This window comes from Bombina bombina, chromosome 5, assembly GCF_027579735.1.
Source record: "Bombina bombina isolate aBomBom1 chromosome 5, aBomBom1.pri, whole genome shotgun sequence".
Taxonomy (NCBI): domain Eukaryota; kingdom Metazoa; phylum Chordata; class Amphibia; order Anura; family Bombinatoridae; genus Bombina; species Bombina bombina.
Window position 1 is genome coordinate 261,102,861 of NC_069503.1, and position 21,689 is coordinate 261,124,549.

The window sequence follows — 21,689 nt, forward strand, 5'->3', positions numbered from 1 at the left end:
TTTTTACCAGTGAAACCAATATAACATCTCAACATTCACAAATATACATTTCTGACATTCAAAAACAAAACAAAAACAAATCAGTGACCAATATAGCCACCTTTCTTTGCAAGGATTCTCAAAAGCCTGCCATCCATGGATTCTGTCAGTGTTTTGATCTGTTCACCATCAACATTGCGTGCAGCAGCAACCACAGCCTCCCAGACACTGTTCAGAGAGGTGTACTGTTTTCCCTCCTTGTAAATCTCACATTTGATGATGGACCACAGGTTCTCAATGGGGTTCAGATCAGGTGAACAAGGAGGCCATGTCATTAGATTTTCTTCTTTTATACCCTTTCTTGCCAGCCAAATGTGGAGTACTTGGACGCGTGTGATGGAGCATTGTCCTGCATGAAAATCATGTTTTTCTTGAAGGATGCAGACTTCTTCCTGTACCACTGCTTGAAGAAGGTGTCTTCCAGAAACTGGCAGTAGGACTTGGAGTTGAGCTTGACTCCATCCTCAACCCGAAAAGGCCCCACAAGCTCATCTTTGATGATACCAGCCCAAACCAGTACTCCACCTCCACCTTGCTGGCGTCTGAGTCGGACTGGAGCTCTCTGCCCTTTACCAATCCAGCCACGGGCCCATCCATCTGGCCCATCAAGACTCACTCTCATTTCATCAGTCCATAAAACCTTAGAAAAATCAGTCTTGAGATATTTCTTGGCCCAGTCTTGACGTTTCAGCTTGTGTGTCTTGTTCAGTGGTGGTCGTCTTTCAGCCTTTCTTACCTTGGCCATGTCTCTGAGTATTGCACACCTTGTGCTTTTGGGCACTCCAGTGATGTTGCAGCTCTGAAATATGGCCAAACTGGTGGCAAGTGGCATCTTGGCAGCTGCACGCTTGACTTTTCTCAGTTCATGGGCAGTTATTTTGCGCCTTGGTTTTTCCACACGCTTCTTGCGACCCTGTTGACTATTTTGAATGAAACGCTTGATTGTTCGATGATCACGCTTCAGAAGCTTTGCAATTTTAAGAGTGCTGCATCCCTCTGCAAGATATCTCACTATTTTTTTACTTTTCTGAGCCTGTCAAGTCCTTCTTTTGACCCATTTTGCCAAAGGAACGGAAGTTGCTTATTATTATGCACACCTGAAATAGGGTGTTGATGTCATTAGACCACACCCCTTCTCATTACAGAGATGCACATCACCTAATATGCTTAATTGGTAGTAGGCTTTCGAGCCTATACAGCTTGGAGTAAGACAACATGCATAAAGAGGATGATGTGGTCAAAATACTCATTTGCCTAATAATTCTGCACACAGTGTGTATATATATATATATATATATATATTTTTTTTTTTTTTTAAGACAATACCTCAAACTTTATTGATTTTTTTAATTTCCCTGCCAGTCTTGTCATAGAATATAACAAAACAAATAATATGGGAGACATTTAGAACGTGTAAACTCATTATTATGGATTCTGTATTTGTTTTTGTTTTTTGTTTTTAGAACTAGTAATCAACATATTAGTAAATTATTTATTTCTTCTCATTTAATAACTTCATAGTGCACCTATGTGAAGAAAAAGAATAAAATAGCACTTTTCTTTCACAACAGAGACAAATGTCCTGCCCCCGAGGGACATTTTCCCAGAGGTAGTTACCTCTGACAGAACATTATTCACAGCCCAGAATTTATTCACCTGTTTCTATTTAAACGAATAAAAAAACACAATGTTCTATAGATGACAAAATGTAAATAATTTTACATTTTGTATCACTTTAGTAATGTCAATCAGTTTGTGGCACCCATTCACTCTACAACCAGCCAATCAATCCATTGATTCTGTTTCCATTCAACGCTGGATAAATTATTTTCCCAACTAAGCAACAGTTTGATTTCTTTATTTCTATAAGAGGATAAGCTTTAGTAGCAATGACCTAAATTGAGAAAGTTGGATTCAAATTAACTGTATTTATAAAGCACTTTTTAACCCACCCCTACTTAAAGGGACATGAAACCCAAATTTTTTCTTTCATGATTTAGAAAGAGCATACAATTATAAACAACTTTCTAATTTACTTCTATTATCTATTTTGCTTCATTATCTTGATATTCTTTGCTGAAAAGCATATCTAGATATGCTTAGTTGCTGCTGATTGGTAGCTGGACATAGATGCCTCCTGTGATTGGTTCACTGTGTGCATTGCTATTTCTTCATTAAAGTATATCTAAAGAATAAAGCAAATTAGGTAATAGAAGTAAATTGGAATGTTGTTTAAAATTATATTCTCTACCTTAATCATGAAAGAAAATGTTTGGGTATAGTGTCCCTTTAAAAAAACAGTGCTTTGTTCATAAGCCTTATATTTTAACAGGAATTGGCAGCTTATACATAGTAACTATTATTTCTCAACAGAACAGTATCCAGTTTATCTACCTTAAAAGGTGGAAGACTGTGTTGACCCTGCTAGGAATTTAATTTCTAACCCAGAGGTTTAACCAGTAATTGCACAGCAAATACTGTAGTCAGCCATTAACCAACTGGGGTTTATCTTATATTTCTTTTATACCCATAGTCACTTGGGGCGGACACATGATAAATTATTGTATTTTAAAGAACAGTTTATAGTTTACATAACCTTTTTTAAATGTATAACTTTTTTGTTTGTTTCATAGTTATCATATATTTTAAGGTAGTCCAGTTAATTTAATAGGGATCATTTGACATCTATATCAGGTATTCTTTTATGAAAGATTGATATTGAATTGTTAAAAGAAAACTTTTGTCTCAGTTTCTGTATTTTAACTGCTAAGTATTCAGCTGTTACTATAGATCTAAACCAGTGATTAAAATGCAATTTGACAAACTTCCAGTTATATTATATTGCTGCTTAAAGAAGGATAAAGAAGACGTAAAGTAGTTGCGTTTCAGCTTCTGAATAGCAGATTGGATACCCAGACAATCCATTCTATTTCAGAAAGATTTGTTTGTTGAATTCTAAAATAAATCCATATGCTAAATTATATTTATATGTAAATATCCAATGTTGTTTATATGGAGGCTGCACTTACTTGGTATGGTCTTTCAGAGGCCTGTGACTTTCCTCTCCAGGATGAATACCTTTTCCTTGACCAATATTCCATTGAAATGCATTTTCTCTGCGAAATGCTGTTTTCTCTGGCTGAAACCAATGACAGGTACTTTCATTTTCAAAACTGCAGTGTTCAGGGGCTAAAAAATAAATTAATTTTTTTTTTTTTTTAAAAACACAAATATTAAAGAATACTTAAAAAAAAAATGACAAAATGACAAATGTTTGGTAGCAAACCTTTTTTATTATTAATTACATTACTTGAATATCAATTTTTATTATTATCATTATTATTATTCTAATTAACTAATGGCTGCAAGATAATAAAAATGCATATCGTAATATGAAATAATTTTAAATTAAAGAGACACAAAACCAACAATTTTTTTTCATGATTCAGATAGAACATGCAATTTTAAACAACTTTCTAATTTATTCCTTTTACAATTTTTTTTTTCTCTTGCTATCTTTCGGCTAGATTTAGAGTTTTGTCGGTAACGACCTGCGTAGCTAACGCTGGCTTTTTTTTCCCCGCACCTTTTAAATACTGCTGGTATTTAGAGTTCACAGAAGGGCTGCGTTAGGCTCCAAAAAGGGAGCGTAGAGCATAATTTACCGCCACTGCAACTCTCAATACCAGCGGTGCTTACGGACGCGGCCAGCTTAAAAAACGTGCTCGTGAACGATTCCCCCATAGGAAACAATGGGGCAGTTTGAGCTGAAAAAAAACCTAACACCTGCAAAAAAGCAGCGTTCAGCTCCTAACGCAGCCGCATTGTTTCCTATGGGGAAACACTTCCTAAGTCTGCACCTAACACTCTAACATGTACCCCGAGTCTAAACACCCCTAACCTTACACTTATTAACCCCTAATCTGCCGACCCCGCTATCGCTGACCCCTGCATATTTGTTTTAACCACTAATCTGCCGCTCCGTACACCGCCACAACCTACGTTATCCCTATGAACCCCTAATCTGCTGCCCCTAACACCGCCGACCCCTATATTATATTTATTAACCCCTAATCTGCCGCCCCCAATGTCGCCTCCACCTACCTACAGTTATTAACCCCTAATCTGCCGACCGGACCTCGCCGCTACTCTAATAAATGTATTAACCCCTAAAGCTAAGTTTAACCCTAACACCCCCCTAAGTTAAATATAATTTAAATCTAACAAAATAAATTAACTCTTATTAAATAAATTAATCCTATTTAAAGCTAAATACTTACCTGTAAAATAAATCCTAATATAGCTACAATATAAATTATAATTATATTGTAGCTATTTTAGGATTAATATTTATTTTACAGGCAACTTTGTATTTATTTTAACCAGGTACAATAGCCATTAAATAGTTAATAACTATTTAATAGCTACCTAGTTAAAATAATTTCAAAATTACCTGTAAAATAAATCCTAACCTAAGTTACAATTAAACCTAACACTACACTATCAATAAATTAATTAAATAAAATACCTACAATTATCTACAATTAAACCTAACACTACACTATCAATAAATTAATTAAATACAATACCTACAAATAAATACAATTTAATAAACTAACTAAAGTACAAAAAATAAAAAAGAACTAAGTTACAAAAAAATAAAAAAATATTTACAAACATTAGAAAAATATTACAACAATTTTAAGCTAATTACACCTACTCTCAGCCCCCTAATAAAATAACAAAGCCCCCCAAAATAAAAAAATGCCCTACCCTATTCTAAAATAAAAATAGAAAAGCTCTTTTACCTACCAGCCCTTAAAAGGGCCTTTTGCGGGGCATGCCCCAAAGAATTCAGCTCTTTTGCCTGGAAAAAAAAACATACAATACCCCCCCAACATTACAACCCACCACCCACATACCCCTAATCTAACCCAAACCCCCCTTAAATAAACCTAACACTAAGCCCCTGAAGATCTTCCTACCTTATCTTCACCACGCCGGGTATCACCGATCGGTCCAGGCTCCGATGTCTTGATCCAAGCCCAAGCGGGGGCTGAAGACGTCCATCCTCCGGCTGAAGTCTTGATCCAAGCCCAAGCGGGGGCTGAAGACGTCCATCCTCCGGCTGAAGTCTTGATCCAAGCAGCGGCTGAAGAAGTCCATCATCGGGTCTTCATCCTATCCGGGCAGAAGAGGAGATCCGGACCGGCAAACATCTTCATCCAAGCGGCATCTTCTATCTTCTTCCATCCGATGACGAGCGGCTCCATCTTCAAGACCCCCGGCGCGGATCCATCCTCTTCTTCCCGACGTCGTAACACAGAATGAAGTTTCCTTTAAGGGACGTCATCCAAGATGGCGTCCCTCGAATTCCAATTGGCTGATTGGATTCTATCAGCCAATCGGAATTAAGGTAGAAAAAATCTGATTGGCTGATTGAATCAGCCAATCAGATTCAAGTTCAATCCGATAGGCTGATTGGATCAGCCAATCAGATTGAACTCGCATTCTATTGGCTGATCGGAACAGCCAAAAGAATGCGAGCTCAATCTGATTGGCTGATTGGATCAGCCAATCGGATTGAACTTGAATCTGATTGGCTGATTCAATCAGCTAATCAGATTTGTTCTACCTTAATTCCGATTGGCTGATAGAATGCTATCAGTCAATCGGAATTCGAGGGACGCCATCTTGGATGACGTCCCTTAAAGGAACCTTCATTCTGTGTTAGGACGTCGGAAGAAGAGGATGGATTCGCGCTGGAGGTCTTGAAGATGGAACTGCTCGTCGTCGGATGGAAGAAGATAGAAGATGCCGCTTGGATGAAGATGTTTGCCGGTCTGGATCTCCTCTTCTGCCTGGATAGGATGAAGACTTCTGCCCGATGATGGACTTCTTCAGCCGCCTCTTGGATCAAGACTTCAGCCGGAGGATGGACGTCTTCAGCCCCCGCTTGGGCTTGGATCAAGACTTCAGGCGGAGGATGGACGTCTTCAGCCCCAGCTTGGGCTTGGATCAAGACATCGGAGCCTGGACCGATCGGTGATACCCGGCGTGGTGAAGATAAGGTAGGAAGATCTTCAGGGGCTTAGTGTTAGGTTTATTTAAGGGGGGTTTGGGTTAGATTAGGGGTATGTGGGTGGTTGGTTGTAATGTTGGGGGGGTATTGTATGTTTTTTTTTCCAGGCAAAAGAGCTGAATTCTTTGGGGCATGCCTCGCAAAAGGCCCTTTTAAGGGCTGGTAGGTAAAAGAGCTTTTCTATTTTTATTTTAGAATAGGGTAGGGATTTTTTTATTTTGGGGGGCTTTGTTATTTTATTAGGGGGCTTAGAGTAGGTGTAATTAGCTTAAAATTGTTGTAATATTTTTCTAATGTTTGTAAATATTTTTTTATTTTTTTTAACTTAGTTCTTTTTTATTTTTTGTAATTTAGTTAGTTTATTTAATTGTATTTATTTGTAGGTATTGTATTTAATTAATTTATTGATAGTGTAGTGTTAGGTTTAATTGTAACTTAGGTTAGGATTTATTTTACAGGTAATTTTGTAATTATTTTAACTAGGTAACTATTAAATAGTTATTAACTATTTAATAGCTATTGTACCTGGTTAAAATAAATACAAAGTTGCCTGTAAAATAAATATTAATCCTAAAATAGCTACAATAGAATTATTATTTATATTGTAGCTATATTAGGATTTATTTTACAGGTAAGTATTTAGCTTTAAATAAGATTAATTTATTTAATAAGAGTTAATTTATTTGGTTAGATTTAAATTATATTTAACTTGTTAGGGTTAGGGTTAGACTTAGCTTTAGGGGTTAATACATTTATTAGAGTAGCGGTGAGGTCCGGTCGGCAGATTAGGGGTTAATAATTGTAGTTAGGTGGAGGCGACGTTGGGGGCGGCAGATTAGGGGTTAATAAATATAATATAGGGGTCGGCGGTGTTAGGGGCAGCAGATTAGGGGTACATAGGGATAATGTAGGTGGCGGCGGTGTGTGGTCGGCAGATTAGGGTTTAAAATTTTTTATTAGAGTGGCGGCGATGTGGGGGGACCTCGGTTTAGGGGTACATAGGTAGTTTATGGGTGTTAGTGTACTTTAGAGCAGAGTAGTTAAGAGCTTTATGAACCGGCGTTAGCACAGAAAGCTCTTAACTAATGGCTTTTTTCTGCGGCTGGAGTTTTGTCGTTAGATTTCTAACGCTCACTTCAGCCAAGACTCTAAATACCAGCGTTAGAAAGATCCCATTGAAAAGATAAGATACGCAAATGGCGTAGGGGGATCTGCGGTATGGAAAAGTTGCGGCTGCAAAGTAAGCGTTAGACCCTTTCCTGACTGACTCTAAATACCAGTGGTAGCCCAAAACCAGCGTTAGGAGCCTCTAACGCTGGTTTTGACGGCTAACGCCAAACTCTAAATCTAGGCGTTTATTTGGAAAAGCAGGGATGTAAGCTTTGGAGCCTGCCCATTTTTCGTTCATAAAAGTGCTACCCTGGCCCTGAACCAAAAATGGATTTTTCAAATAAATATAGCAAGAGAACAAAGAAAAAATTATAAAAGGAGTAAATTAGAAAGTTGATTAAAAATGGCATGCTCCATCTGAATCATGAAATAACAAAATTGGGTTTTGTGTCCCTTTAACTAACTTAGGCCTAGATTTGAAGTTCGGCGGTAGCCGTCAAAACCAGCGTTAGAGGCTCCTAACGCTGGTTTTGGCCGCCCGCTGGTATTTGGAGTCAGTGATTAAAGGGTCTAACTCTCACTTTTCAGCCGCGACTTTTCCATACCGCAGATCCCCCTACGCCATTTGCGTAGCCTATCTTTTCAATGGGATCTATCTAACGCCGGTATTTAGAGTTGTTTCCGAAGTGAGCGTTAGAGCTCTAACGACAAAACTCCAGCCGCCTGAAAATAGCAGGAGTTAAGAGCTTTCTGGCTAACGCCGGTTCATAAAGCTCTTAACTACTGTACCCTAAAGTACACTAACACCCATAAACTACCTATGTACCCCTAAACCGAGGTCCCCCCACACCGCCGCCACTCGATTAAAATTTGTAACCCCTAATCTGCCGACCGCCACCTACGTTATATTTATGTACCCCTAATCTGCTGCCCCTAACCCCGCCGACCCCTGTATTACATTTATTAACCCCTAACTTGCCCCCCACAACGTCGCCGCCAGCTACTTAAAATAATTAACCCCTAATCTTCCGACCGCAAATCGCCGCCACCTACGTTATCCCTATGTACCCCTAATCTGCTGCCCCTAACATCGCCGACCCCTATATTATATTTATTAACCCCTAATCTGCCCCCCTCAACGTCGCCGACACCTGCCTACACTTATTAACCCCTAATCTGCCGAGCGGACCTGAGCGCTACTATAATAAATGTATTAACCCCTAATCCGCCTCACTAACCCTATCATAAATAGTATTAACTCCTAATCTGCCCTCCCTAACATCGCCGACACCTAACTTCAATTATTAACCCCTAATCTGCCGACCGGAGCTCACCGCTATTCTAATAAATGTATTAACCCCTAAAGCTAAGTCTAACCCTAACACTAACACCCCCCTAAGTTAAATATAATTTAAATCTAACGAAATAAATTAACTCTTATTAAATAAATTATTCCTATTTAAAGCTAAATACTTACCTGTAAAATAAATCCTAATATAGCTACAATATAAATTATAATTATATTATAGCTATTTTAGGATTAATATTTATTTTACAGGCAACTTTGTAATTATTTTAACCAGGTACAATAGCTATTAAATAGTTAAGAACTATTTAATAGTTACCTAGTTAAAATAATAACAAATTTACCTGTAAAATAAATCCTAACCTAAGTTATAATTAAACCTAACACTACCCTATCAATAAAATAATTAAATAAACTACCTACAATTACCTACAATTAACCTAACACTACACTATCAATAAATTAATTAAACACAATTCCTACAAATAAATACAATTAAATAAACTAGCTAAAGTACAAAAAATAAAAAAGAACTAAGTTACAGAAAATAAAAAAATATTTACAAACATAAGAAAAATATTACAACAATTTTAAACTAATTACACCTACTCTAAGCCCCCTAATAAAATAACAAAGCCCCCCAAAATAAAAAATTCCCTACCCTATTCTAAATTAAAAAAGTTACAAGCTCTTTTACCTTACCAGCCCTGAACAGGGCCCTTTGCGGGGCATGCCCCAAGAATTTCAGCTCTTTTGCCTGTAAAAAAAAACATACAATACCCCCCCCCAACATTACAACCCACCACCCACATACCCCTAATCTAACCCAAACCCCCTTAAAGAAACCTAACACTAAGCCCCTGAAGATCTTCCTACCTTGTCTTCACCATACCAGGTTCACCGATCCGTCCTGGCTCCAACATCTTCATCCAACCCAAGCGGGGGTTGGCGATCCATAATCCGGTCCAGAAGAGGCTCCAAAGTCTTCCTCCTATCCGGCAAGAAGAGGACATCCGGACCGGCAAACATCTTCTCCAAGCGGCATCTTCGATCTTCTTCCATCCGGAGCGAAGCGGCAGGATCCTGAAGACATCCAGCGCGGAACATCCATCCGGACCGACGACTGAACGACGAATGACTGTTCCTTTAAGGGACGTCATCCAAGATGGCGTCCCTCGAATTCCGATTGGCTGATAGGATTCTATCAGCCAATCGGAATTAAGGTAGGAATTTTCTGATTGGCTGATGGAATCAGCCAATCAGAATCAAGTTCAATCCGATTGGCCGATCCAATCAGCCAATCAGATTGAGCTTGCATTCTATTGGCTGTTCCGATCAGCCAATAGAATGCGAGCTCAATCTGATTGGCTGATTGGATCGGCCAATCGGATTGAACTAGATTCTGATTGGCTGATTCCATCAGCCAATCAGAAAATTCCTACCTTAATTCCGATTGGCTGATAGAATCCTATCAGCCAATCGGAATTCGAGGGACGCCATCTTGGATGACGTCCCTTAAAGGAACAGTCATTCGTCGTTCAGTCGTCGGTCCGGATGGATGTTCCGCGCTGGATGTCTTCAGGATCCTGCCGCTTCGCTCCGGATGGAAGAAGATCGAAGATGCCGCTTGGAGAAGATGTTTGCCGGTCCGGATGTCCTCTTCTTGCCGGATAGGAGGAAGACTTTGGAGCCTCTTCTGGACCGGATTATGGATCGCCAACCCCCGCTTGGGTTGGATGAAGATGTTGGAGCCAGGACGGATCGGTGATACCTGGATGGTGAAGACAAGGTAGGAAGATCTTCAGGGGCTTAGTGTTAGGTTTATTTAAGGGGGGTTTGGGTTAGATTAGGGGTATGTGGGTGGTGGGTTGTAATGTTGGGGGGGGGTATTGTATGTTTTTTTTTACAGGCAAAAGAGCTGAACTTCTTGGGGCATGCCCCACAAAGGGCCCTGTTCAGGGCTGGTAAGGTAAAAGAGCTTGTAACTTTTTTAATTTAGAATAGGGTAGGGAATTTTTTATTTTGGGGGGCTTTGTTATTTTATTAGGGGGCTTAGAGTAGGTGTAATTAGTTTAAAATTGTTGTAATATTTTTCTTATGTTTGTAAATATTTTTTTATTTTCTGTAACTTAGTTCTTTTTTATTTTTTGTACTTTAGCTAGTTTATTTAATTGTATTTATTTGTAGGAATTGTGTTTAATTAATTTATTGATAGTGTAGTGTTAGGTTAATTGTAGGTAATTGTAGGTAGTTTATTTAATTATTTTATTGATAGGGTAGTGTTAGGTTTAATTATAACTTAGGTTAGGATTTATTTTACAGGTAAATTTGTTATTATTTTAACTAGGTAACTATTAAATAGTTCTTAACTATTTAATAGCTATTGTACCTGGTTAAAATAATTACAAAGTTGCCTGTAAAATAAATATTAATCCTAAAATAGCTATAATATAATTATAATTTATATTGTAGCTATATTAGGGTTTATTTTACAGGTAAGTATTTAGCTTTAAATAGAAATAAGTTATTTAATAAGAGTTAATTTATTTCGTTAGATAAATATTATATTTAACTTAGGGGGGTGTTAGTGTTAGGGTTAGACTTAGCTTTAGGGGTTAATCCATTTATTAGAATAGCGGTGAGCTCCGATCGGAAGATTAGGGGTTAATAATTGAAGTTAGGTGTCGGCGATGTTAGGGAGGGCAGATTAGGGGTTAATACTATTTATGATAGGGTTAGTGAGGCGGATTAGGGGTTAATAACTTTATTATAGTAGCGCTCAGGTCCGCTCGGCAGATTAGGGGTTAATAAGTGTAGGCATGTGTCTTCGACGTTGTGGGGGGCAGGTTAGGGGTTAATAAATATAATATAGGGGTCGGCGGTGTTAGGGGTAGCAGATTAGGGGTACATAGGGATAACGTAGGTGGCGGCGGTTTACGGAGCGGCAGATTAGGGGTTTAAAAAAATATGCAGGGGTCAGCGATAGAGGGGGCGGCAGATTAGGGGTTAATAAGTGTAAGGTTAGGGGTGTTTAGACTCGGGGTACATGTTAGAGTGTTAGGTGCAGACGTAGGAAGTGTTTCCCCATAGGAAACAATGGGGCTGCGTTAGGAGCTGAACGCTGCTTTTTTGCAGGTGTTAGGTTTTTTTTCAGCTCAAACAGCCCCATTGTTTCCTATGGGGGAATCGTGCACGAGCACGTTTTTGAGGCCGGCCGCGTCCGTAAGCAACTCTGGTATCGAGAGTTGCATTTGCGGTAAAAATGCTCTACGCTCCTTTTTTGGAGCCTAACGCAGCATTTGTTTGAACTCTCGATACCAGAGTTAATTTTATGGTGCGGCCAGAAAAAAGCCCGCGGAGCGTTAGCAGCCCTTTTACCGCCGAACTCCAAATCTAGGCCTTAGAAAGAGTATTCATTATAATTTGTTGTACTTCTACAAACTCATCACAAAAAAATAAAAATTATGTTACATTTTCATTCCTGCTTTTCAATATAATTTATTTATTTATTTTAGAAAAATACCAATAATTTGTTTGTTAACACAATACTTTCTTTAAAACATAAAATAAGGAGAAAATGCTCTACTTTTTAATTGTCTTCGTACAGATACCGGCCTAGATTTAGGCATAAAAATGCACCAACATCACTAAAGCTCGACCCATAGCTCTTCCTTATTACAAGTGAAAAATAAAATGTAAGTTCTCGAGCAAAGGCCTAGTAAGTTTTAGCATCTGGAGGTTGGATAGCACACAAACACACGTACACACATGTATGTATTGGGTACTTGTAAAGCGCGGCTAATCACCCGCAAGGGTCTCAAGGTGCTGCTCATTTTATCGACCTCGGAAGGGTGGGTGGGTTTTATTTTTAGCTTAGGGTTTGGGCACCGTAAAAGAGCTAAATACCCTTTTAAGGGCAATGCCCATTCAAATGCCCTTTTCAGGGCAATGGTAAGCTTAGGTTTATTTAGGGGTTTAGTTGTGTGGGTGGTTGGTTTTACTGTTGCGGGGTTGTTTGTACATTTTTTTACAGGTAAAAGAGTCGATTTCTTTGGGGCAATGCCCCACAAAAGGCCCTTTTAAGAGCTATTGGCAGTTTAGTGTAGGCTAGGGTTTTTTTTATTTTGGGGGGCTTTTTTATTTTGATAGGGCTTTTAGATTAGGAGTAATTTGTTTTTATTTTTGATCATTTTGTTTTTTATTTTGTGTAATTTAGTGTTTATTTTTTTTTGTAATTTAGATAATTGTATTTTAATAATTTAATTTATTTTATTTGATTGTAATGTTTGGTTTTAGTGTAAGGCAGGTTAGGTTTAATTTTACAGGTAACTTTGTATTTATTTTAATTAGGTAGCTAGTAAATAGTTAATAACTATTTACTAACTAGTCTACCTAGTTAAAATAAATACAAACCTACCTGTGAAATAAAAATAAAATCTAAGATAGCTACAATGTAACTATTAGTTATTTTGTATCTAGCTTAGGTTTTTTTTTACAGATAAGTTTGTATTTAGTTTTAAATAGGAATTATCTAGGTAATAATTGTAAGTTTTATTTAGATTTATTTTAATTATATTTAAGTTAGGGGGTGTTAGGGTTATATTAGGGTTAGGGTTATGCTTAGGGTTAGGGTTATGTTAAGGTTAGGGTTAGGTTTAGGGTTTAATATATTTATGTAGTTATGTGGGAGGTCAGAGATTTAGGGGTTAATAGTTTAATTTAGTATATTTCATTGTAGGGGACTTGTGGTTTAGTGGTTAATAGGTTTATTATAGCGGTGGTGTGGGCATACGGCAGATTAGGGGTTAATAATATTTAAATAGTGTTTGCGATGCATACGGCAGTTTAAGGGTTAATAGGTTTATTATAGTGGGGACGATGTTGGGGAGAGGCGGAATAGGGGTTAATACATTTTAATAGTGGCAGCGATGTCCGTAGTGGTAGATTAGGGGTTAATAATTGTATTATAGTGTTTGCGATGCGGGAGGGCCTCGGTTTAGGGGTTAATAGGTAGTTTAGGTAGTTAGTGTACTTTGTGACAGTTTAGTTATGAGTTTTATGGTACAACTTTATAGCATAAAACTCATAACTACTGACTTTAGATGGTGGTACGGAACTTTTCATTTTAGGCTGTACCGCTCACTTTTTGGCCTCCCAGGCAAACTCGTAATACCGGCGCTATGGGTATTGAAAAATAACTTTTTTTTAAAGTGCGGTAATGATGTTGCATTACGGCCAAAAAGGTGAGGTACATCTATTCTAACAAGACTTGTAACAGCGGCGTTAGGGAAAAAGCATCATTATGGGCCATAACGATGCTTTTTCACTCAAAACTCGTAATCTAGCTGAGTGTTAATTAGGTTTTATATATGTTTCCCATAATGATTGCATTTGGTTTCAGGAAGTGGAATTCCTCTAGGGAAAGAGTGTTAGAGACCTCTTGTCGCCATTGTGCTATTGTGGGTATTTTGTCTGATTTCCGATTTCTGGCTATTAGGATTTTAAAGCTATTGTTTATGATGTTGAACAGTTTCCTTATCGGTGTAGTGATTTTTTTGGGGTGTTTTATTAAAGAGCCATAGGCATGGGTCCAGGAGATGGATATTTTTAGGATTTTGTTTGTCTCTTGTGAAATTAGTGTCCACATGTCTGTTATTTTGGGGCAAAGCCACCATACGTGACTCATGTGACCTATGGGTTATCCGCATCGCCAGCAGTTTGCGGTGCTGAGGTTATATATTTTTTTGCATCTTGCTGGTGTTAAATACCATCTCTGCCATATTTTTACATTGAGTTCCAAGTATCTGCAGGAGTTGGAGTATTTTGTAATGCTTTAGTAACTATGCATTGAGTCTGCATGTGTAATGTCTATTCCGAGTTCGGAGTTCCATCTTTCTTTGTAATATGGATGTGACCGGGGGGGAGTTGTTGTATTATGTTGTATGTTTGTGAAAGGACATGTCTGGTTGGGGAGGGTTTTGTGCATAGGGATTCAAAGGTTGTTAGTTGTCTAATCATATTTCTATTTTGATGGTGTGATAATATATATGAAAGGCATTGCCTATAGAATAGCCAATTAGTGAAGGCATGGTAACCCATCGCAATCAAATCGGTTGGGGTGGCAGATTGTTGTTCGTTACCTATATGGTAGATCTGGAGCGATCTGTTGTTTGGACCTAATATTTTTTTTTGTACATGAGAGTCCCGGTTTGAATTATAAATTACTGGTTAATGGTGTTAGTGGTGATATTTTAGAAGAAATTTGAGGGCTGTCTACTATGATTTTGTCCCACATAGTTAGTGTTTCCTTTATGGTTTTTGTGGACTTCTTTATTAATTTCTCTCTGTCTTTTGGTGTCCAGCATAGGGCGCCTAGGTGAGTATTTTGTGTGATGTCATGTTCGAGTTGGACCCATATTTTATTTAATGTGTTTGAGCACCAATCAATAATACGTTGGAGGTGAACTGCTTGTCTGTATTTATTAAGGTTCGGGACCCCTAAACCACCTAGTGTTATCGGGAGAAGCATGATTTTTCTATTGATCCGAGCTTTGGAGAGTCTCTAAATGAACTTGAATATGTTTTACTGTAATGAGGTTATAAAGTTTTTCAGGAGTGGGATAGGAAGGGTCTGTAGTATATAGAGTAGTCTAGGAAGAACGTTAATTTTAATGATGTTGATTCTACCTATCCAAGTTGTGTATTTCCTCATCCAGGAGGAGAGGTTTGTGATTCTGGTGGTGAGAAGTGTTTTGTAATTGAGCCTGAAGAGGTCTTCAGGGTTGGGGGTTAAATATATCCCTAGGTATTTAAGGGAGGTGTGTTGCCATTTAAAGGGGCATATGTTCCAAACTCTATGTTCTTCTATGGGGGGGAGGTTTATATTTAGAAAATCAGATTTATTTTTATTAATGAGAAAATTTGACATACTGCCAAATTCTTCTAATTGTTATATTATGTGGGGTATTGATGTCATAGGATTAGTGATGCAAAATAGGATGTCATCTGCATAAAGCATTATTTTATGTTGTGTATTTACTATCGATAGGCCTGTTATGTTGGGATGTTTGCAAATTTTTAGGGCAAGGATTTCAATCATACAATCAAAAATTAGGGGGCAGAGGGGACAGCCCTGTCTGAAGCCATTTGAAATATTGAAGGGAGCTAATAATGAACTGTTTACCATACGCTGAAGGAGAGGAGTATATTGCAAACGTTTTGGCTATGAATTTGGGTCCTATTCCTATTCTCAGAAGCACATTTTTAAAAAATTGCTAACTGACGCGGTCAAAACCTTTTTCCGCGTCAGTTGACAGAATCAGGAAGGGAATATTGTGAGTTTTAGCATGATCAAATAGGTCAATAATTCTGACAGTATTGTATTTTGCCTCTCTGGAGGGGACCAATACCACCTGGTCTTTATGGATTAAATCTTAAAGGACGGAATTCAGTCGGTTAGCTAATGTTTTGGCAAAGATCTTAAGATCTGTGTTCAGTAGGGAGATTGGTCTGTAATTTTCAACGTATGCAGGTCTTTACCAGGTTTAGGGTAAATGGAAATATATGCTTCTAGGGTATTGACTGACAATCCCTTTTCCAGGCCTTCTTGAAGAAAAGATAAAATTCTAGGAATTCTAATTCTACTCCAAGAGTAGCCCTTGGATTCACGCCAATAAAAATATTTACGCCATATCTTATGGTAAATCTTTCTAGTAACAGGCTTGTGAGCCTGAATCATGGTCTCAATGACCGACTCAGAAAAACCACGCTTAGACAGAATTGAGAATCTCCAAGCAGTCAGCTTCAGAGAAACGAGATTTGGATGAAGGAAGGGATCCTGAATCAGGAGGTCCTTCCTCAGAGGTAGTCTCCAAGGTGGGATAGATGACATCTCCACTAGGTCTGCAAACCAGATCCTGCGATGCCACGCAGGGGCTATTAGAATAACAGACACCCTCTCCTGTTTGATACGAGCAATGACTCGTGGAAGGAGAGCAAACGGAGGTAACATGTAAATTAGGAGGTTAATATTTCCTGTGCTGTATGTTTGTATGCTCTTGTAGCCAAAGATGTTACCCTCAGGAACAGTATAGGTAATAGAAAAGTGGGAGGAGGTAACAAGAGCGCTGAGAAAGCTATTACAAACTAATGGAGATAAGATTAGTATGTAGGAAGCTCTGTGCTATATTAAAAAAACTAAAATATGACAAAAACAATAATGTGCTAAAACAATAATATATTTTTTTATTTCTCACTATATGTGGAAGAAGATATAAAAATATTATATGGATGAAAAAAGGAAAACAGTGTAAAGTGAAAAAAACCCGGTATATTTATATAAATGGACCTAATATAAATTGCACTGTATAGTTCTATTTACACATTTTAGTTTTTTAATATAGCACAGAGCTTCCTACATACTAATCTTATCTCCATTAGTTTGTAATAGCTTTCTCAGTGCTCTTGTTACCGCCTCCCACTTTTCTATTACCTATACTGTTCCTGACGGGAACATCTTTGGCTACAAGAGCATACAAACATACAGCGCAGGAAATATTAACCTCCTAATATACCAAATTTACCCTCATTATATTTCTCTGCTGTTGAAATGGAGAATAGTTAAAACAAAATAAATACTATTTTTTTCAATGAACCAGTAATTAACAAAACTGCTACACAAAACCTAATAAAAAATAAAGAAAAAACTTCATCTTCCAATAAAGAAGATATTTTTGGGCTTAGGTCATCCAAATATGACAAGATTCATAATATCTTCAAAGAAAAAAACCACAAAAAAAAGCATGTACCAAATATTAAAGATAGGGAAACTATCATAGACTGTCTAGACCAACTGGAGAAGAGATTAATTTTAGAAATTTGTCATAAAACAGAATGTATCTTTATTAATGAATATTTGAGTGTTAAAAGAGAACCAAGAGGTCTAAGAATAAAAAAGAATGTTCTTTCAGAACTGACTCTAAAATTTTTAAGGATAAATGGAGGGATATATTAGAAGACACCTCTTTTAAACTAATGAATCTCATAAAAGAACATAGAGAAGAACTTTTAATCATTATAGGAAATGAGATTAATGAATTAGAAGCCAAACTACAAGCATATAAAGGGCTAGATAAATATAAGAGAAGAGAAGAATCCCTAAAAAAACATATGAAAGAAACAAAAGAAGATCTTATAAAGGTAAAACTAAACAAATTTGAGAGGGATAGGGAAGATTACGAAACACATAAAAAAAGAATCTAAATGAAGAACACTATATCAGTCATAAATGGAGAGGCCCACAAAAAGAACTGAGAAACACAGATAATAAAATTCAGGTAAAAAAAAAAACAGAAACCCGAGTTCATAGTATCAATACTACACACAGGCAACAACAATATTATCATCAAAGACACTATAATAATAGAGACAATGGAAACACAAATAACTATAGAAATCATATAAAACCAACAATACACTCAAATGATAATGCTAACATTAATTATAATTTGAGACCATCCTGGCACAAAGACGAAAAACATTGGATCCCTAACGAAAACCACACTAGAGACACGTATTCCAATAACCAATGGAAAAGAGTAGAATATAATCACAGAAGTACAAATAAAAAAAAAACCTCAAGAATATCTAACTTATTCAAATAAAAATACAAGACAGGGGGAACAATCATACAATAGAAATTACAATAATTATGAAGAGCAGCCACACTATAAACAATATAATAAAGGACACCACTAGTGATGTTGCGAACCTAAAATTTTCAGTTTGCGAACGGCGAACACGAACTTCCTCAAATGTTCGCAAACCGGCAAACCGGGCAAACTGCCATAGACTTCAATAGGCAGGCGAATTTTAAAACCCACAGGGACTCTTTCTGGCCACAATAGTGATGGAAAAGTTGTTTCAAGGGGACTAACAAGACTATGGGGCCTAGTTATCAAGCCGTCAACCTCAAATACGCTGGAATTCCGCAGCGTATTTGTGGCGAGGCTGATTCTCCTTAGTTATCAAAGGCTAGAGACCGGCAAAAGTAGAATTTTGTGACGTAAACTTCGATCCGCCGGACTCAGTCCGACACAGATCGATTCTTACGTCACTCCAGATGTTCCACACACAAGTACGGCACAATCTGACTACTTTTGCTAGTTATCAAAAAACTAGCAGGTACGCTTGGCACTTTTCCGGCCCAGCATACCTGGTTTTCAATCCGCCACCCTGGAGGCGGCGGATCCCATAGGAATCAATGGGATTCTGACCATAGCGAAAGTACAAGTTTGCTGCTGCCAGACATCCCATTGATTTCAATGGGAGATGTCTGCACCTAACACCCTAACATGTACCCCGAGTCTAAACACCTCTAATCTGTGCCCCCTACACCACCGCAACTAAATAAAGTTATTACCCCCTAAACCGCCGCTCCCGAAGCCTACCGCAAGCTACTCTTTACATATTAACCCCTAAACCGACGCTCCCGGAGCCCACCGCAACTATAATAAATGTATTAACCCCTAAACCGCCGCTCCCGGAGCCCACCGCAACTATAATATATGTATTAACCCCTAAACCGCCGCTCCCTGACCCTGCCGCAACCTATATTAAATTTATTAACCCCTAATCTGCCCCCCCTACACCGTCGCCACCTATAATACATTTATTAATCCCTATCCTGCCCCCCACTACACCGCTGCCACTGTAATAAATTTATTAACCCCTAAACCTAAGTCTAACACTAACCCTAACACCCCCTAACTTAAATATTAATTAAATAAATCTAAATAATATTTCTATTATGAACTAAATTAATCCTATTTAAAACTAAATTCTTACCTGTAAAATAAACCCTAATATAGCTACAATATAAATAATAATTATATTGTAGCTATTTTAGGATTTATTTTTATTTTACAGGCATCTTTCAATTTATTTTAACTAGGTACAATAGCTATTAAATAGTTATTAACTATTTAATAGCTTACCTAGCTAAAATAAAGAGAAATGTACCTGTAAAATAAAAACTAACCTAAGTGACAATTACACCTAACACTACACTATACTTTAATAAATTATTCCTATTTAAAACTAAATACTTACCTGTAAAATAAACCCTAAGATAGCTACAATATAAATAATAATTATATTGTAGCTATGAACTTTTTTAATTTAGAATAGGGTAGGGCATTTTTTTATTTTGGGGGGTTTGTTATTTTATTAGGGGGCTTAGATTAGGTGTAAGTAGCTTAAAATTGTTGTAATATTTTTAAAATGTTTGTAACCTATTTTTTTATTTTTTGTAACTAAGCTTGTTTTTTTGTACTTTAGTTAGTTTATGTAATTGTATTTAATTGTAGTTATTCGTAGTTAATTTATTTAATTTATTTAATGATAGTGTAGTGTTAGGTTTAATTGTAACTTAGGTTAGGATTTATTTTACAGGTAATTTTGTATTTCTTTTAGCTAGGTAGTTATTAAATAGTTAATAACTATTTAATAACTTTTCTAACTAGCTAAAATAAATACCAAGTTACCTGTAAAATAAATATAATTCCTAAAATAGCTACAATGTAATTATTAATTACATTATAGCTATCTTAGGGTTTATTTTACAGGTAAGTATTTAGTTTTAAATAGGATTAATTTAGTTCATAATAGAAATATTATTTAGATTTAATTAATATTTAAGTTAGGGGGGTGTTAGGGTTAGTGTTAGACTTAGGTTTAGGGGTTAATAATTTATTACAGTGGCGGCGGTGTAGTGGGGGGCAGGATAGGGGTTAATACATTTATTATAGGTGGCGATGGTGTAGGGGGGGCAGATTAGGGGTTAATAAATTTAATATAGATTGCGGCAGGGTCTGGGAGCGGCGGTTTAGGGGTTAAACTATTTATTTAGTTGCGGCGAGGTGCGGGATCAGCAGGATAGGGGTTAATAACTTTATTATAGAGGGCGACGGTATAGGGGGGGCAGGATAGGGGTTACTAGGTATAATGTAGGTGGCAGCGGTGTCCGGGAGTGGCGGTTTAGGGGTTAATACATTTATCAGAGTTGCGGCAGGGTCTAGGAGCGGCGGTTTAGGGGTTAATACATTTATCAGAGTTGCGGCAGGGTCTAGGAGCAGCGGTTTAGGGGTTAGTAACTTTATTTAGTTGCGGGGGGGCTCCGGGGGCGCCTGTATAGGGGGTAGAACAGTGCAGTTTAGTGTGAGTGCTTAGTGACAGGCTAGCAATACAGCTGGGAAAAAGCTGAAGAGCAGCGAGATCGGATGAGTGATAACTCTCACAGTCCGCTGCTCATCGCCCCGTACTTGGTGTGCGGCTTTTTGACAGCTTTATTTGATAACTTAGGCGAAATTTTTCAGGTCCGCGGCAGCGATGTGAGGCGAGCTTAGGCGGGCGTATTGGGCCGGCGAAGGCAGGAAAGTTAACACGTTGATAGCTACCCCCCTGTGTCTTGATAAAGGCCAGGAGATTAAGGCCGAAACGCGTCGACAGATTTGAGTAAGCATACTACCTGTATATGAACCTAACAGTTGATATATTCTACATTACTGTTTCTTTTTTTATTCACAGGTTTTTTATATCGTGTTTTATGGTTTTTCACATTTTTTTATACATCTTTTAGTATCTTCAGCATTGTACTATTGGAATCACATTATCATCACCTGAGTTATTTTGGATAGAGTTTGTTTCACTATTTTTCATTTTCTATTTTTCATTTTTTATTTTTTATTTTTTCAACTATCACACATATTTTAATTTTTCAAAATTTTTCACAATTATACACCATTTTTTCTTCAATTCCTACTTGATTTTTTTCTTCATTTTCATCAACAATTTTCATCACTTTTGCCACATCTCACATAGACTTTGGATTTTGACACTTGATTATCAACTTGAATGGACACATATTGATATATATATAGACATTCCTATGCTACAAGGATATATCCTATCAGACCATTAGTATCTGTATATCCAATCAATAATAGATACTTCTTCCTCAACGCTGCACTTTATTGTACATTTGTTTTTTATACATGGATCCATGGATTTGATTGTAATTGTTTTTATGTATTATACTATGTATTAAACACATTATTTTATAGTATTTTAGATCCTATTTATATTTTTATATTT

The 21,689-nt window shown here is 37.3% G+C and overlaps 1 protein-coding gene across 1 annotated transcript in view; it reads right to left on the bottom strand.

Annotated features, from left to right (window-relative positions):
• The window catches only part of MALRD1 (MAM and LDL receptor class A domain containing 1), a 998,487-nt gene that overhangs the window by 706,938 nt on the left and 269,860 nt on the right, over positions 1 to 21,689 (bottom strand). The window contains exon 12 of the mRNA XM_053715701.1: positions 3,069 to 3,228. Within this exon, the coding sequence (XP_053571676.1) occupies positions 3,069 to 3,228 (160 nt within the window). The remainder of the gene's footprint in view (positions 1 to 3,068; positions 3,229 to 21,689) is intronic.